The sequence below is a fragment of the Megascapheus bottae genome, chromosome 13 (assembly GCF_031878675.1).
Source record: "Megascapheus bottae isolate mThoBot1 chromosome 13, mThoBot2.hap1, whole genome shotgun sequence".
Lineage (NCBI taxonomy): Eukaryota > Metazoa > Chordata > Mammalia > Rodentia > Geomyidae > Megascapheus > Megascapheus bottae.
Genome location: NC_143521.1, coordinates 38,798,935 through 38,813,893, shown reverse-complemented (window position 1 = coordinate 38,813,893; position 14,959 = coordinate 38,798,935). Strand labels below are relative to the sequence as shown.

General features: G+C 41.9%; 1 protein-coding gene across 1 annotated transcript; it reads right to left on the bottom strand.

The window, feature by feature from the left end:
* Positions 1 to 3,494: 3,494 nt before the first annotated feature.
* Tlr1 (toll like receptor 1) lies at positions 3,495 to 12,629 on the bottom strand. Its single transcript, XM_090344086.1, has 3 exons — positions 12,456 to 12,629; positions 8,102 to 8,196; positions 3,495 to 5,995 (listed from the first exon to the last, which is right to left on the bottom strand). The coding sequence occupies exon 3, from the start codon at positions 5,927 to 5,929 to the stop codon at positions 3,521 to 3,523; it is 2,409 nt and encodes an 802-aa protein (XP_090200212.1). The 5' UTR covers positions 5,930 to 5,995; positions 8,102 to 8,196; positions 12,456 to 12,629; the 3' UTR covers positions 3,495 to 3,520.
* Between the last annotated feature and the right edge of the window lie 2,330 nt (positions 12,630 to 14,959).

Here is a 14,959-nt window from a genome sequence, read left to right as displayed (position 1 = left end):
AGGACTTCACTAACTTTTTTTTTTTTTTGCCTGAGCTAAACTTGATGCAATTCCTTGTTCTCTACATTCATCTCCTGAGTAGCTGAGATTATAGGTATAAGCCAAAATATAGTCTTAATACAACTGACTATACTTATACTCTACTATTTTTTTGGTGGGGGGGGGTCATGGGGCTTGATCTCGGCCTGGGTGTTGTCTCTGAGCTATCAGCTGAAGGCTACCACCCTACCCTAGAACCAAACCCCACTTCCCATTTTCTAGAGGTTAATTGGAGTCGCAGGTCCTTCTGTGCCTAGGCTGGCTTTGAACTGTGATCCTCAGATCTCAGCCTCCTGAGTAGCTAGGATTACAGGAGTGAGCCACCATGCCCGCACGGCTCTACTGTTGTTGTTGTTTTTTTTTTTTCCACAAACTTCTTGGTCTAGTCAAGCTCGAAGGATAGTTCCAGTTTGCCCTGGATATACCTGCCATTGCTCTTCATTTCTATGTTGGAATAGCCTTACCACTCATCATCATTACACACTGAAAAATCCAAACTCGAAGTCTTCTTTTTTAGCAGCTTAATGGAAAACTCATTATTTCTAAAGTACTTAAGCTAAATGATCTCAGAATTTTACTTTTATGTTATGTCACTTATACTCATTTATCAGGGTTCAAGAGTGAGGAAATAAAAAATCAGGAATAAGGGAAAGACAATCTAAAGTGAATTAAAGAACTGTTTACCTCTATGGGTAAATAAAGCTTCTGATGAACTGTACATACTATGGCTCTGTTTTTTGGGTTTTTGCCAGTTCTGGGCTTGAACTCTGGACCTGAGCATTGTCCTCGGGCTTTCTCAAGGGTAGAGCTCTACCACATGAACCTCAGCACCACTTTTGGCTTTTTTTTTTTTTTATGTATGTGGTACCAAGGAATCAAACCTGGGTCTTTGTGCATGCTAGGCAAGCACTCCACCACTCTACCAAACCCCCGGCCACCTCAGTTTTTGGTTTTTGTTTGTTTGTTTTTTGCTAGTCCTGGGCTAGAGCTCAGGGCCTGAACACTGTCCTTGGACTTTCTCAAGGCTAGCGCTCTACCACTTGAGCCGCAGCACCATTTCTGGCTTTTTTGTACGTATGTGGTACCATGGAATCGAACTTGGGCCTTTGTGCATGCTAGGCAAGCACACTACCACTAGGCCAAACTCCCGGCCCCCCCTCAGTTTGTTTTTTTTTTTACCCAACTAGAAGAGAGGCATATTGATCTAAAAGACTTTACCATAACCATCTCATGCAGTGGTATTAGTGAAGTCATGCAGGAATTAAGGGAGAAATGGTGTTGTTATAACAAAATCCTATCATGCTACACTTCCCCAGAGTTGCCGATCAGAGTAACAAGGCAAATTCGAGGAATTGCGTGCCATAGCCTAATTCCAGCCTAATCCCGGTTGGGACGGTTAGCCTTAATTGTCAACATTTTTGGATTGAGAAATGCCTAGAAGACTAGTATGAAGACCTTCCTCAGAGGGTAAGAGCATTTCCCCACGGATGATTAGATCACAAGGGCTCTGATCTAACTCCTAATTAATTAAAAACAGGAGGGTCTTTTGGATCAAAAGCAGGAGGTGAGAACTTTGGAGGAAGGAAGTCACTGGACTTACGTCTTTGGGACTAAACTTACGTCCATCCCTTCCTGGGTTCACTTTTCTGTGTCTTGGCCTCTGTGATGTGAACTGTGGTAGTCCACCGTACCGTCCTTACCAGGATGGATGCGGTCCTCTGCGATGCCCAGCCAAAATACGTTTTTCCTCCTTTCAATTATTCTTCTCAAGTATTTGGTCAGCTTGACTAATGCACCTGCATTGCCCTGATTGCTCTTGTTCTCTTCACTAGCTCCCCAAGGAGAAGGCAGAACATCTCATCTATGTTCTTCCTTTCAAGCCAATGAGAAAGGCATTTGTCAGTATCACTTCATACAACTAGAATTTGAACAAGATTATTACACACACACACACACACACACACACACACTCAGACTCAGGATTTGCATTTAGAATGAGATGGAACATACTCTCAGTTTGGGTTCCCCAGAAGCAAACTGTGACCCAGGGGTCTTATTTCAAATAGATTGTTTCCCCCAGAAATGATTCCAGGAAATATCCATAGAGGAATCAGAAAATGAGGGGAAAATATTTCATCAGGTGATTTCTTATAGAGGGCAACAAGGATTTTAGTCATGGAGAATGTACAACGATTTATCTTTTAAAAAGAAATGAAGGAGGGACCCGGAGTTTGGCCTAGTGGTAGAGTGCTTGCCTAGCATGCATGAAGACCTGGGTTCGATTCCTTGGTACCACATATGCAGAAAAAAGCCAGAAGTGGTGCTGTGGCTCAAGTGGTAGAGCTCTAGCTTTCAGAAAACCCAAGGACAGTGCTCAGGCCCTGAGCCCAAGCCCAGGACTGGCAAAAAAAAAAAAGGAGGGAGGGAGGGAAGGGAGGAAGGGAAGAAGGGAGGGAGGGAGGGAGGGAGGGAGGGAGGGAGGGAGGGAGGGAAAAGCAAAGGAAAGAAAACAAAAATGAGACTGGCACCAGTGGTTCCCACTTATAATCCTAGCTACTCAGAAGATGGATCTGAGGATTGTGGTTCAGAGCCCATCCAAGTAGACCAGGAAATTTTACATCCAATTAAACAATAAAAAGCCAAATAAGGGGCCGCAAGTTTGGCCTAGTGGTAGAGTGCTTGTCTAGCATGCACGAAGACCCGGGTTCGATTCCTCGGTACCACATACATAGAAAAAAGCTGGAAGTGGTGCTGAGGCTCAAGTGAGAAAGTCCAAGGACAGAGCTCAGGCCCAGGACTTGCAAAAAAAAAAAAAAAGCCAAATAAGAACATGAGGCCCTGAGTTCAAGGTCCAGTATTGGCAAAAAGAAAGAGAAAGTTGGAGTGTTTATCCACTGATTTTGTTTTTGACACTAGTTGAGGGTTACTTCTAAAAAATCTCCATCACTTATAAACTACCTTGTGTGTGAGCCACATGGCTAAGAGATAGACTTTCAGAAATGGAAACTCTGACATTAGTAATGTATATCCTCCAACATTTGGAAACAAATTCTGAGTAGAAATGCAAGGGACATTGGTAGCTATGGAAATCTGCTGCAGAAAACCAGCCATCATATATCTACAGAAATACACACCACTGAAAAGAAACAAGTGCTTCTCTTGAATTCACAATGAAGTCAATGAATTTAGTTACAGCACAGAAATAGATGGATCACTTATATTTGTGAAATTAACTACTTAAATTCAACTTATAGCATACCATTAAATTTAATGACCATATAGAAGGTTGAACTGGGATCTGGAAGTACACATTAACTACATCATAAAGTTGAACTTATATTTATGTTGATGCAAACTAGCATTGTAACTTCAAAACTTAGCAACATTTTTAGTTCAAAGTGTGATTCATTTCTTTTTAATTTTTTTTATTGTAATTAGTAAAAGGGTTACATGATATTTGCCAGATAGAAGGTGCATTAATTCACATACATTGATACCCTTTCACATGTAAAGTGTGATTCATTTCTTTTCCTTGTTCCATCAACTTAACATTAATGGCTGCTCTTAGGGTAGCCCAAAACAATCCATGTTTGCTATTCTCTTTAGGCCATTCTAAGTAAGTCCTCTGGGCCATGAGAGTTTTGAGTTTGTGGTAGCTGCTAGGAATGGAGTAGTGTGGGATGGGTTCCAGCAAGATCAGGATTAAGTTATTAGACCCTTCATGGAAGAGATTGTGGTGGGCAAAATAGAGTTCATAATGACACCATTCACTCTGGACAAAGTTGGGAGACAAGACAAAGATGGACTTATAACTCTTCTCAATGCAGTTTATGATATTTTCCACAATACTCTTGCCAGGAACAAAGTTTCTCTCATGGAGACAAATCCGTGTACCCTCTCTCTCTAGATTTGGTAGCAATTCACTCTTCACCCAGGCAGAATCCTGCCCACTGTATGATATGAAAGCATGATACTGGAAAGTTGCTTTGAGTTCCTCTATGGGAACATTCCTAGCCCTGTGCCGGGTCTGGGTCCACTGGCACACCATCCTGAGATACCACGGCAGATCCAAGTAGAGGCAGAGGAAAGTCACAATAGCAGTCAACACCAGCATGGTGGCCCCGATGGTGACAATGAGCAGAGTTGTGTTACAGGATAGTGGGGACAAGTGGAAATCCTTTAGTAAGGTTCCTTTAGCTCCTTCAGGATAATCACACTTATAGGAATCTGGCCAGCCTTCTATCACTTCACTTGATACTTGGCCTAGGTTTTTAACAAATTCTCTCAACTCACATGTACACTGAAATGGGTTGTTGCCTGCATTTATCGACCTAATCTTGTGGCAGCTCTGGAAGAAATCAGCTGATGGGTGGGACAGTGAGTTATGGTCAATGATGAGCACAGAGAGGCTGCTGAAGGGACCACAGCCAGGAAGGTCAGTCAAAGAATTGAAAGCGATGTTGAGCTCTTGCAAAGCTTCCAAATGGGTGACATCCTTGGGGATGTTTGTGATTCTGTTATTGTGAAGATCGAGAATCTTGACCTTGGGAGGCAGACATCTGAAAACAGAGTCAGTGAGTGTATTGGAAGACATATTTAAAATTAATAGAGTTTTAGTCCAAGAACAAGCAGTTGTATCTTCATCATACCTTAGAGAATTCTGGCTAATATCCAATTGTTGTAACGACTTCATCTTGTTGGTCATGTGAGTTACCTTTACAAGTTCTTTTAACTGATTCATTTGTAAATTAAGCGTTTCCAACTTAATTAGGTGCTCACAATCTGAAAATATCATGTCTGTTAAGAGATTATTTGAAAAATCCAAATGCAGAAATGGACTAGCTTGGGAGGGGCAAAGCATGTGGATAATGTGTGTATCGGACATTGTGAGGTTTGGGATATTCATATTTGCAAAGATTCTGTAGATATCACCTTGTGAGAAATTGAAAACATCACTAACAACATGGTGTACAGAGAAAGCCTTCAGGGATGTGCCTGAATAATAAAACGGTCTGTTCTCAAGCTGACCTTGGAGTTGCATTTTTGAAATCGAGAAATATTCAATGGTTGTATGCCAAACCAACTGCAGGATGAGAATAAAAGAATTCCAAGTTGTTTCAATGTTGTTTAAGGTGAGATTTGATAAACTGGGATTCTTTTGAAGTTTTGCTAAAACACTTCGGAAATGAAAACATTGATTTTTATCTTCCACACATTTGATGTTAGAGAGTTCCAAACTTACTGCAGTGCTGACTGACACATCCAGAGTGAAGCGAAATTCCTTCTTGGTGGGGAAAACTATATGTAGACTCTCTGTATGGACGTCTTGAAGACTCTCAGGGTCTTCTTCTTCCCCATAAGCATCTCCTAGAACCAGCAAAACCTTACTGACATTCAAGCCAGCAAGTGGCTGCACACTAGACTTTTGTAACTGATTAGCGCTCAACCCCAGAAATTTTAGTTGGGACATATTGCCAAACTCTTTGCATATGGGAAGGGCATCAAATGGATTAAATGAGAGGTCTAAGTGCCTGAGGCTCACTGTGGGGTAGCAAGAAACCATCCTCAACTTGTTGTGAGACAAATCCAAGTATTCCAGTTCTGTGTTGAACTGGAAAACTCTGACGTCAAGATACTGGATCCTATTGTGAGCCATGATCAAATCCCTCAGCTTTGGTAGTGGGCGGAGGTCAGAAGTCTGCAGCTCAGATATGTAGTTTTGTGATAGATCTAAGGTGGTTGTTCTCACAGGTAAGTCTTGGGGAACATGGGTGAGGTCTGCTTTTGACATGTCAACCCTAAATTCACTTTCATCAGATATTTGGATCTTGAGAAGTATTAAGACAAAGATGATGAGGCAATAGAAGATGCTAGATTTCATTTCAGACATTTCATAACACTAGGCATTCCTGAGGTAGTTACTGTTCTTCAGAGCATCTTAACATGGATACGAATCCTAGAAGATAAATTCACATTAAATTATTATATTAAACTGGGCATCACTGACATCAACATTTTTTATTGGAGGCATAGCAAATGAAGGCTGCATTCTTTGTTTATTCAACCTGAAACTAGGTAAATAGACACATGGGAAAATAATTGTTAGCCCAAACAACTTTCTTTTGCCAGTCCTGGGGCCTGAACACAGAGTCTGAGCACTGTCCTTGGATTTTCTCAAAGTTAATGCTCTACCACTTGAGCCATAGCACCACTTCTGGCTTTTTCTGTGTATATGGTACCAAGTAGTGGAACTCGGGGCTTTGTGAATGCTAAGCAAGCATTCTACCAGTAGGCCATGCTCCTGATCCTAAACAACTCTTAATATGAATAGTATAATGGGTTGAGGGTGGTTCTTTCCAAAAGAAATGTTTACTTCCTAACCATATCCTAATCCCAGCCCCCTCCCACCCTCTCTCCCTGTCTTCCTCCCTGCTCCTCTCCTTTTATTTCCTCTTCTCTTCTCCTCCCCCCCCCCACCGTGTGTGTGTGTGTGTGTGTGTGTGTGTCCATCCATGAGTCCTTGGGCTTAAATCTGCTTGGTTAGTATTCTAACATTTAGATCATGCCTCTAGTCTCTAGTCTATCTATTTTACTAGTGAACTGGAGATAGGGTCACAAGGACGTTTCATCTTGGACTAGCTTCAAACCACAATCCTAAGATCTCAGCCTCCTGAGTAGCTAAGAATTACAGGATTAGGCTCAACTGGTCCCCTTCTTGTTAGATAGGATTTTCTGGAGAGTTCTCTCATGTGGCTGGTTAGGATCGTTCTTACATTACCTATTATTACGTGCTCTAGGCCTAACTTTGGCCATATTTGAAAAAGGTAATTAAAATTACATCACAATTAAAGGTCTTTGAGAGGATCCATTCTCCATGATGATTAACAGTATCTGTTGATCATTTACTGTACATGCTTTAGCAACTGGAGCCAGAGCAGTGAAAAAGACAAAGTTCAATTTCTTAAAACAAGATCTTGTTAATAAGTGACTAAACAATTTCACGTAGTGATTAACACCCCACAGAAATATGAAGCTGAGGTAATTGTAGGTACAAGATGGTACTTGGAGGTAGTTAGTTTTAACTGATTCATTGGCAAAGACTGTTTTCAGAAGAAGACACAAGGGTAAAAGCCAGAATGAATGAAGTAAACAAGTCACCCAAAGAAAGATCTAGGGGATGAGTGCTTGTAGCAATGGAAAGACCAAAGTTTGGTTGACCTTAGGAAAGACAAGGAAGTATTAGTGTGGGATAAATGGAGATGAAAGGGGTTGGGAGGGGCTGGGAGCATAGCCTAATGGTAGGGTGCTTGCCTAGCATTCACAAAGCCCTGGGTTCCATTCCTTGGTACCACATACATAGAAAAAGCCAGAAGTGGTGCTGTGGCTCAAGCACTAGTCTTGAGGATGCACAAGGGCAGTGCCCAGGCCCTTAGTTTAAGCCCCAGGACTAGCAAAAAAGAAAGGGGTTAGAAACAATATCACATGTGGCCTTGTGCATCATTGTATGAAGTTACACTTCTATTTCAAGAGTGATGAGGAAGTGGGGTACTGGAAGCTTGAGAGTGGAGGTTCTTTCTTCTCTTTCCTTTCCAACATCACCAGTATGTATTTTCCCTCTGAAGTGTTAGACATTGTTTTAGGCTATACCTATCACTCAAGTTATCAACTTACACTATTCTATTATTCGGCCATCACTATTCTACTGGCACATGAAGCAAGGAAGAATTATGTTGGAATAAGCCCTAGAGTGAGGTATATTACACACACACACACACACACACACACACACACACACACACTCACCCCACTTTTAGCTGGAGTTGCCCATAGCACTTGCTTAAGGAACTTAATCCCAAACCCAATAGAACAACCTCAGGCAAAAAGCCATAAATTTCAGCAAAGTGCCAAATTCCTCTTCAGTGGGTCCCTCTCTCCTCCCTCCCGCCCCGCTCAAATGATAGTTTGATCTAAATAGTTCAATTCCCAGAGACAACGCTGTGCTACAAAAGTTCAAGTTATTCACGCAAACCTGACTGGTTTTCAGAGCTTGTCTTGGACTTACCTTTTTGTAGGGGGTGATCAATGATGCTTTGGTTATCTTGACTTCTAACATGGAAGAAAGTCTGGTCTTCACTGGCAAATGTATTCATGAATACCCTGAACAAGAAAATAATAGAAAGTTCCTGAGCTCAATACCCAGTAAAATAAGTTAGGAAGAAAAGAAAGGGAAGGAGAGAAAAAGGAAAGGATAAATAGAGGGAGGATGATGGAGAGAAGATGATACAAACATCATGCTAAACATAAATATAGTCCTTTTTTTTTGCCAGCTCCAGGCTTGAGTTCAGGGCCTGAGCACTGTTCTTGGGCTTTCTCAAGGTTGGAGCTCCACTTCCAGCACCACTTCCAGCTTTTTCTATGTGATACCAAGGAATCAAACCCAGGTCTTTGTGCATGCTAGGCAAGTACTCTACCACTAGGCCAAACTCCCAGCCTATGATGATATTTTTGAAAGATACAGAAATTTCTCAACTATTCCTTTCCAGTTTCCAAAATAAGTAGTTACACAAGTACACATTTAAGTAGGTGTTATATACTGAATTTTTGTGCCTCCTAAAAATTTTATGTTGAAGCCTGGTACCACTGGCTCATGCCTTTAATCTTAGCTACTCCGGAGGCTGAGATCCAAATATAGCAGATCAAAGCCTGGGTAGAAAAGTCCTTGAGAGACTCTTATCTCCAATTAACCACTCATAAACCAGAAGTGGTGCTGTGGCTCAAGTGGTAGAGTACTGGCCTTAAGCACAAAGAGGCTCAGGGAAAATGCCCAGGCCCTAAATTCAAGCCCCCAAACCAAGCAAAAACAATTGTATGTCGAAATTTTACCCTCAATGGGATGGCATTTGAAGCAGGCCTTAGGGAGGTTCTTAGGACATGCGAGTGGAGGTCTCATGCATGGGATTCATGCTCTTATAAAAGGGACCTCTGGCCTCTTGCTTTCATGTGAGGATGTAAGGTGCCCATTTGTAACCTACAAGTTCTCTCCGGAACTAGAAGTGGCACTGTGACGTTAGAATTGCAGACTTCAAAACTGTGAAAAGAAAGTTCTGTTTATAAAGTATTCAGCCTATGGTTCTTTTTATTATGATTGTATTTTATTGTCAGGGTAATGCATAGAGGGGTTACAGTTACATTCATCAGGTAATGGGTGCATTACTTTTCGAACACCTATGGTTCTTGAGATGGAAAGGAACTGATGTAGATAATAAGAATCAAAATAATACCCAGGTAGGCTTAGGCCAGTATTTCAACTGGGTCAAAGGAAAAGTAGTTGGGCCTAAGATTCAAGGGTTTGCTACATGGAGTCCAAAATTCTGTGTTGGAGTCAGACTCAAAGGCTCTTTTCACCTAAGCCTGCCCACCCAGAGCCAGGTAAGAACTATCCTTGTTCCCCTAATAACAACTGCCATGAAAATGTCCATCCTGTTTGATCCTAAGCATTAGAAGATAGTACATCTTCACCTTTTATAACTTGCTAAATTAATTCATTCAAATGCCCAGATCCCATTTTGCCCTTCTATTTAAAGTCATTAAGTTGAGGTTCTCAGATTATGAAAAACAAAAGTCAAAGCCTTTCCAGGTATCAGTGGCTCACACCTGTAATCCTAGCTACTAAGATCTAAGAACTACAGTTTGAAGCCAGCCTGGACAGGAGAATCTATGAAACTTCCCCATCTCCAACTGACCACCAAGAAGCTAGAAGTAGAGCTGTGGCTCAAGAGGTAGAGCACCAAGCTTGAGTAAAATAACTAAGGGACAGTTCCCAAACCTTGAGTTTAAGCCCCAGGCCCTGCATGCATGGACACACACACACACACACACACACAAACACAAAAGATTAACTTTTCAGTATTAGCAGGATTTGTAAGTTTTATATACCATGCTTGCTAAAAAATCAATGAAGATCATAGTCTCAATTCCTCAAACCAAATCAATTACTTTCCCTTTCCTCCTCCTCCTCCTCCTTCTTCTTCTTCTTCATTTTTTTTTTTTTTTTGCCAGTCTTGGGCTTGAGCTCAGGGCCTGAGCACTGTCCTTGGACTTTCTCAAGGCTAGAGCTCTACCACTTGAGCCTCAGCACCACTTCTGGCTTTTTTCTATGTATGTGGTACCGAGGAATCGAACCCGGGTCTTCATGCATGCTAGGCAAGCACTTTAACCACTAGGCCAAACTCCCGGCCCCCTTCTTCTTTTTGTGGGTCATGGGGTTTGAACTCTGGGCCTAGGTGATGATGTCCCTGAGTTCTTTAGCTCAAGGCTACCACCCAATGCCTGGAGCCACAGTCCCACTTCCCTTTTCTAATGATTAATTGGAGACAAGAATCTCAAGGTCTTTAGTGCCTGGGCTGGCTTTGAACCTCGATCCTCAGATCTCAGCCTTCTGAGTAGCTAGGAGGCATTAGCCACCATGCCCGGCCCAAATCAATTATTATTTAACTGAAATCTTAAAGTAGTCACTAACATCCATCTTTTTTTTTCTTTTTTTTTATTGTAATTAGTAAAAGGGTTACATGATATTTGCCAGATAGAAGGTGCATTAATTCACATACATTGATACCCTTTCACACGTCTTGGTACCCATTTCCCTCACTAACATCCATCTTTATTAAAATCTCAAAACTATTTGTCTAACAAAATGAGGACAGCAAAAAGATACTGAAATTTAAAAGAATAAATTCAGGTGTGTTTGTCCCTGCTGGGGGACTGTGACAGTTCTAGCTTCCCTGGTAACACTCAAGGAAGTTATATGTTTCAATTGCCTTGGTTTAGATTTTCTGGGCAGCAGAGCTATGATCTGACTGGTCTTAATGGATCATATTTACACAATCAATCTAGCCCATTGTTAGGATCAGCTCTGCAAATACTTAGTTTTCTCTCTATGAAAACAACTATTCACTTCAGGTTGAAAGGTCTGAACAATTTGAGGGCCTTCTGCTTGGTTTCCTTGTTTTCTTTTAAAAAGACACATTCCCTTTTATGTCTTGTGCAAACACTGGATATGGTTTGGGAGACATTTTCTAAACTTAAAATTTCACCTAAGTTCTAGCTTCCCTGAACAGGTTCAGTAGTCTAAAAAAAAAGTGCAAGTATATCTGATAAGAATAGGCTAGAGGAAAAGCTAAAAATAAACCTGCCCCTCAAAACAGAGAAGTTGGGGCCAGAGTTGTGGGCTAGTGGTAGAGTGCTTGCCTAGCATGCACGAAGCCCTAGATTCAATTCCTTGGTACCACATGCACAGAAAAAGGCAGAAGTGGTGCTGTGGCTCAAGTGGCAGAGTGCTATCCTTGAGGAAAAAGTGTCCAAGGACAGTGTCCAGGTCCTGAGTTCACGCCCTAGGACTGGCAAAAAACAAACAAACAAAAAACCAGAGAAGCTTTATCACAGTGCTATCTGCAAAAGAAATTGATATATATCTTCTACCCTTCTAGCTTTTGTAAGTACAGAGAAATACCTGAGCAGGCTACTTAGTAGAGAAGAGATAACATGTATCTGGCTCACAATTTTGGCCATGGTTTGGTTGGTAAAAGTTCTAGCACAGCTCAGGGCAGCTCTCAGCAAGAGGCAGGAGCACAGGTGTCTTTTCCGGTCTTTCTGTTTGCTTTCTTTATTTTTTTGTGCTGGTTAAGGGGCTTGAACTCTAAAAGTGTACACAGTCCCTGAACTTTTTTGAAAGCTCATACTTTGAGCCACAGCTCCACTTCCAGTATTTTGTGGTTAAGGAGAGATAACAGTCATATAGACTTTTCCTGCCTGGGCTGGCTTTGAATCATGATCCTAAGATCTCAGCCTCAGCTAGGATTACAGGTGTGAGCCACCAGTGCCCAGCTTCTTATAAAACCAGCAGTGTTCAATCATGGAGTTCCATTCTTTATCTGACCCTAATTACCTCCTAGGGCCCCAGCTCCAAACACCACAGTCAGATTGGATTTCCGATGTCTGTTTCACAATGGAAACTCTAACTGATGAACTCTCAGAGAACACACTTAACCATCTAGAAACCACAGCATGCCCTGGGTCCCTGAATATTTTCATCTGAATGAAGGGTGGAGGCAGAGAATAATGTTACGGAAAAACAGCAACTAGTAGATCTGTGGGAAATCCAGAAAATACCTGTGACACAGTCATCATACATAAGGGGAGGGGAAAAAACAATTTCTAAAAAATCACTTTCCTCTGGTTTAGAACTAGGGAGCGATAAGCAATGTTAGTTCAAACCACAGAAATTGTGGTTTATAGCAGAAATATAACCCACCAAGAAAAACCTCCAGGACTTACACATAGAAATTTTTGAGATTTCTATACCTAGCAACTTAGATAAACTTATTTTCTTTTTCAGAATAAAATAAGATTTTGCTTACCAAGGCAATTTGCCTGTCGGTTCAGTTGGGCAGCCTGTGGGAGAGTCAACCACTTCCTCCTGTATGTCAGTGGTAACCTCGGTTAGTGTTGGGAGAAAAATCTGCATTGTGCCACCTACTGAGCACCACTAGAATTGCACTACACAGTAAACAAATCTACTTTCTCCTTAAGCAGATGTGGGTGTTGTGTATTTCAGTAGCTTAGATTTTCCTCTGGCTCTTTGACCAATTCACTTTCTCAGTGACTGAGAGTATAAATGGGAAGGGTCAAAGTTTTGCTAAATACATCCATAAGGAAGGAAAATAATTCACCGGCAAATTTTAAACTGGAGGTTCCTTTTTTAAAATTATTTTTTATTTTCTTGATGTCTTCTTTCTTTATGTCTTTTTTTGTGTTATTATTCCAGATCTGATTTGGTATTGAATTTTTTTCCCCATTAATACTTTCTGAGTTTCTTCAAAGCATGATTTTTTCCTTTCTTTTTTTCCCAAATGTGGTAGTGCATATCTATAATCCCCCTTCCTTGAAGGCTAAAATAGAAGAATCATAAGTATAAGGCTAGCTAGGGCTACATAGCAAGTTTCTGTTTTGTTCTTGTATTCTGTTTTTGTTTTCTTGCCCGTTCTGGGATTTGAACTCAGGGCTTGAGCACTGTCCTTTTTGCTACTTGAGTGATAGCACCACTTCTAATTTTTTCTTTTTTTTTTTTAAACACTCTATCACTAGGCCAAACTCCCGGCCCTTTGATGTCTTTTTTTTTTTTTTTTTTTTTTGGCCCCCTTCTCTTTCTGGCCCCGCTCGCTCCGGCCCGGCTCGGCTCCCCCTCCAGCTCAGGCCCCTCTCGCTCCGGCCCCCGCTCGCTCCGGCCCCGCTCGCTGCTCCGGCCCGGCTAGGCCCCCCTTTCTAGCTCCGGCCCCTTCTCGCTCCGGCCCCTTCTCGCTCCGGCCCCTTCTCGCTCCGGCCCCTTCTCGCTCCGGCTTCGCTGGCTCTGGCCCGGCTCGCTCCCGCATGCTCCGGTCCTGCTCGCTCCGGCCACCACTCAGTTGGGCTCTGTTCACTTCAGCTCAGCTCGCTTCTTTCGCTCTCTGTCGCCGTCGCCGTCTCGTCTCTGCCACTTCCAGCTTGGTTGTGTATGTGGGATACCGAGGAATCGAACCCGGGTCTTTGTGCATGCTAGTCAAGCACTTTAACCGCTAGGCCAAACTCCCGGGCCCCACTTCTAATTTTTTCTATGTATGGAATACTGAGGAATCGAAACCAGGTCTTCGTGCATGCTAAGCAAGCATGCTACCATTAGGCCAAACTCCTGGCCCTCTTGTTGTTAATTATGATTTTTAAATAACGGCATGTGTGAAAATGGCTCTCTTCTTTGTAAAGCTCTAGGATCTTCCTTTAGGTTGGTTGTGGTCAGCAGGTTCTTGGTCTATAAAATAACAACAATATAAATAAGAAGACATATGGACAGATAAAGCTTAGGAAAGCCACCTGACTGCTTTGGTGCTTTCCCCCAGCCTGATATTACAAGAAGAGATGACAAAAACCTCCAATTCTCTGCTACAATCAGTTTCTCTCTTCTCCCCCTTCTCTTTCTTCTTCCTCCTTTTCTTCTTCCTCTTACTCCCCTCTTCTCTTCCTCTTTTTTTTTTTTTTTAATGCCAACTTAAACTCAAGGCCTAATGGCTGCCTTTTAGCTTTTTTTCTGCTCAATGCTGGTTCTCTCCCACTTCTGGCTTCTTCATGGTTAACTGGAGATTAACAGGAATCTTACAGATGTCCCTGACTGGGCTGGCTCTGAACTACAATCCTCAGATCTCAGCGTCCTGGGTAGCTAAGATTACAGATGTGAGCCACTAGTGTTTGGCTTACAGTCAGCTTTTTTTTTTTTTTTTTAAACTGCACACAGAGCAAGCTTCAGTTCTCCAATTGAAGGCGCTTGGGTTTTTTTTTTTTTAATCTATATATGTTCCCCATCTCAGTATTTATTTAAATGAATGTCTGAAACTGAAAGAATAAAACCTTCACCCTCCTACACACCATTTACTCCCTTCAGTGCATGGTTGAACTACCATGAATTTAGCTCCTGTCTCCCCACACCCTGGCCTTGTGAGCCCAGGTGTGGACAGGGAAGAGAAGGCAGGCATCAATCAAAGCACTTCTAGTGTCCTGACACCCTGCTTCCCTTCAAGATCATCTCACCCACTCCAAGTAGTCTTCTTGCATCTTCTTTCTCCCCTATGGCCCAACAGATATCCCTGAGCAGACACTCGCTCATTGTTATATCTATTCACACATTTATGCAACCATGCCTCCCTCAGAAAATTCTCAGAGAATATTTTGTGTAACTTAATATATCCACATTGTTGTTTCAACAGGCATTGAACACAAAATACTATGAGATATGTTTTACTTAAAAAAAATTCTAGGTTCATGTTAAAAGCACTAGAAAAAATAGGAATAAGAGGTACATTCCTCAAAATAGTGAAAGCCATATATGAAAAACCTA

Excerpts from the sequence above, each read along its gene's own strand:
- Tlr1 (XM_090344086.1), bottom strand. The coding sequence starts at position 5,929 with ATGTCTGAAATGAAATCTAGCATCTTCTATTGCCTCATCATCTTTGTC.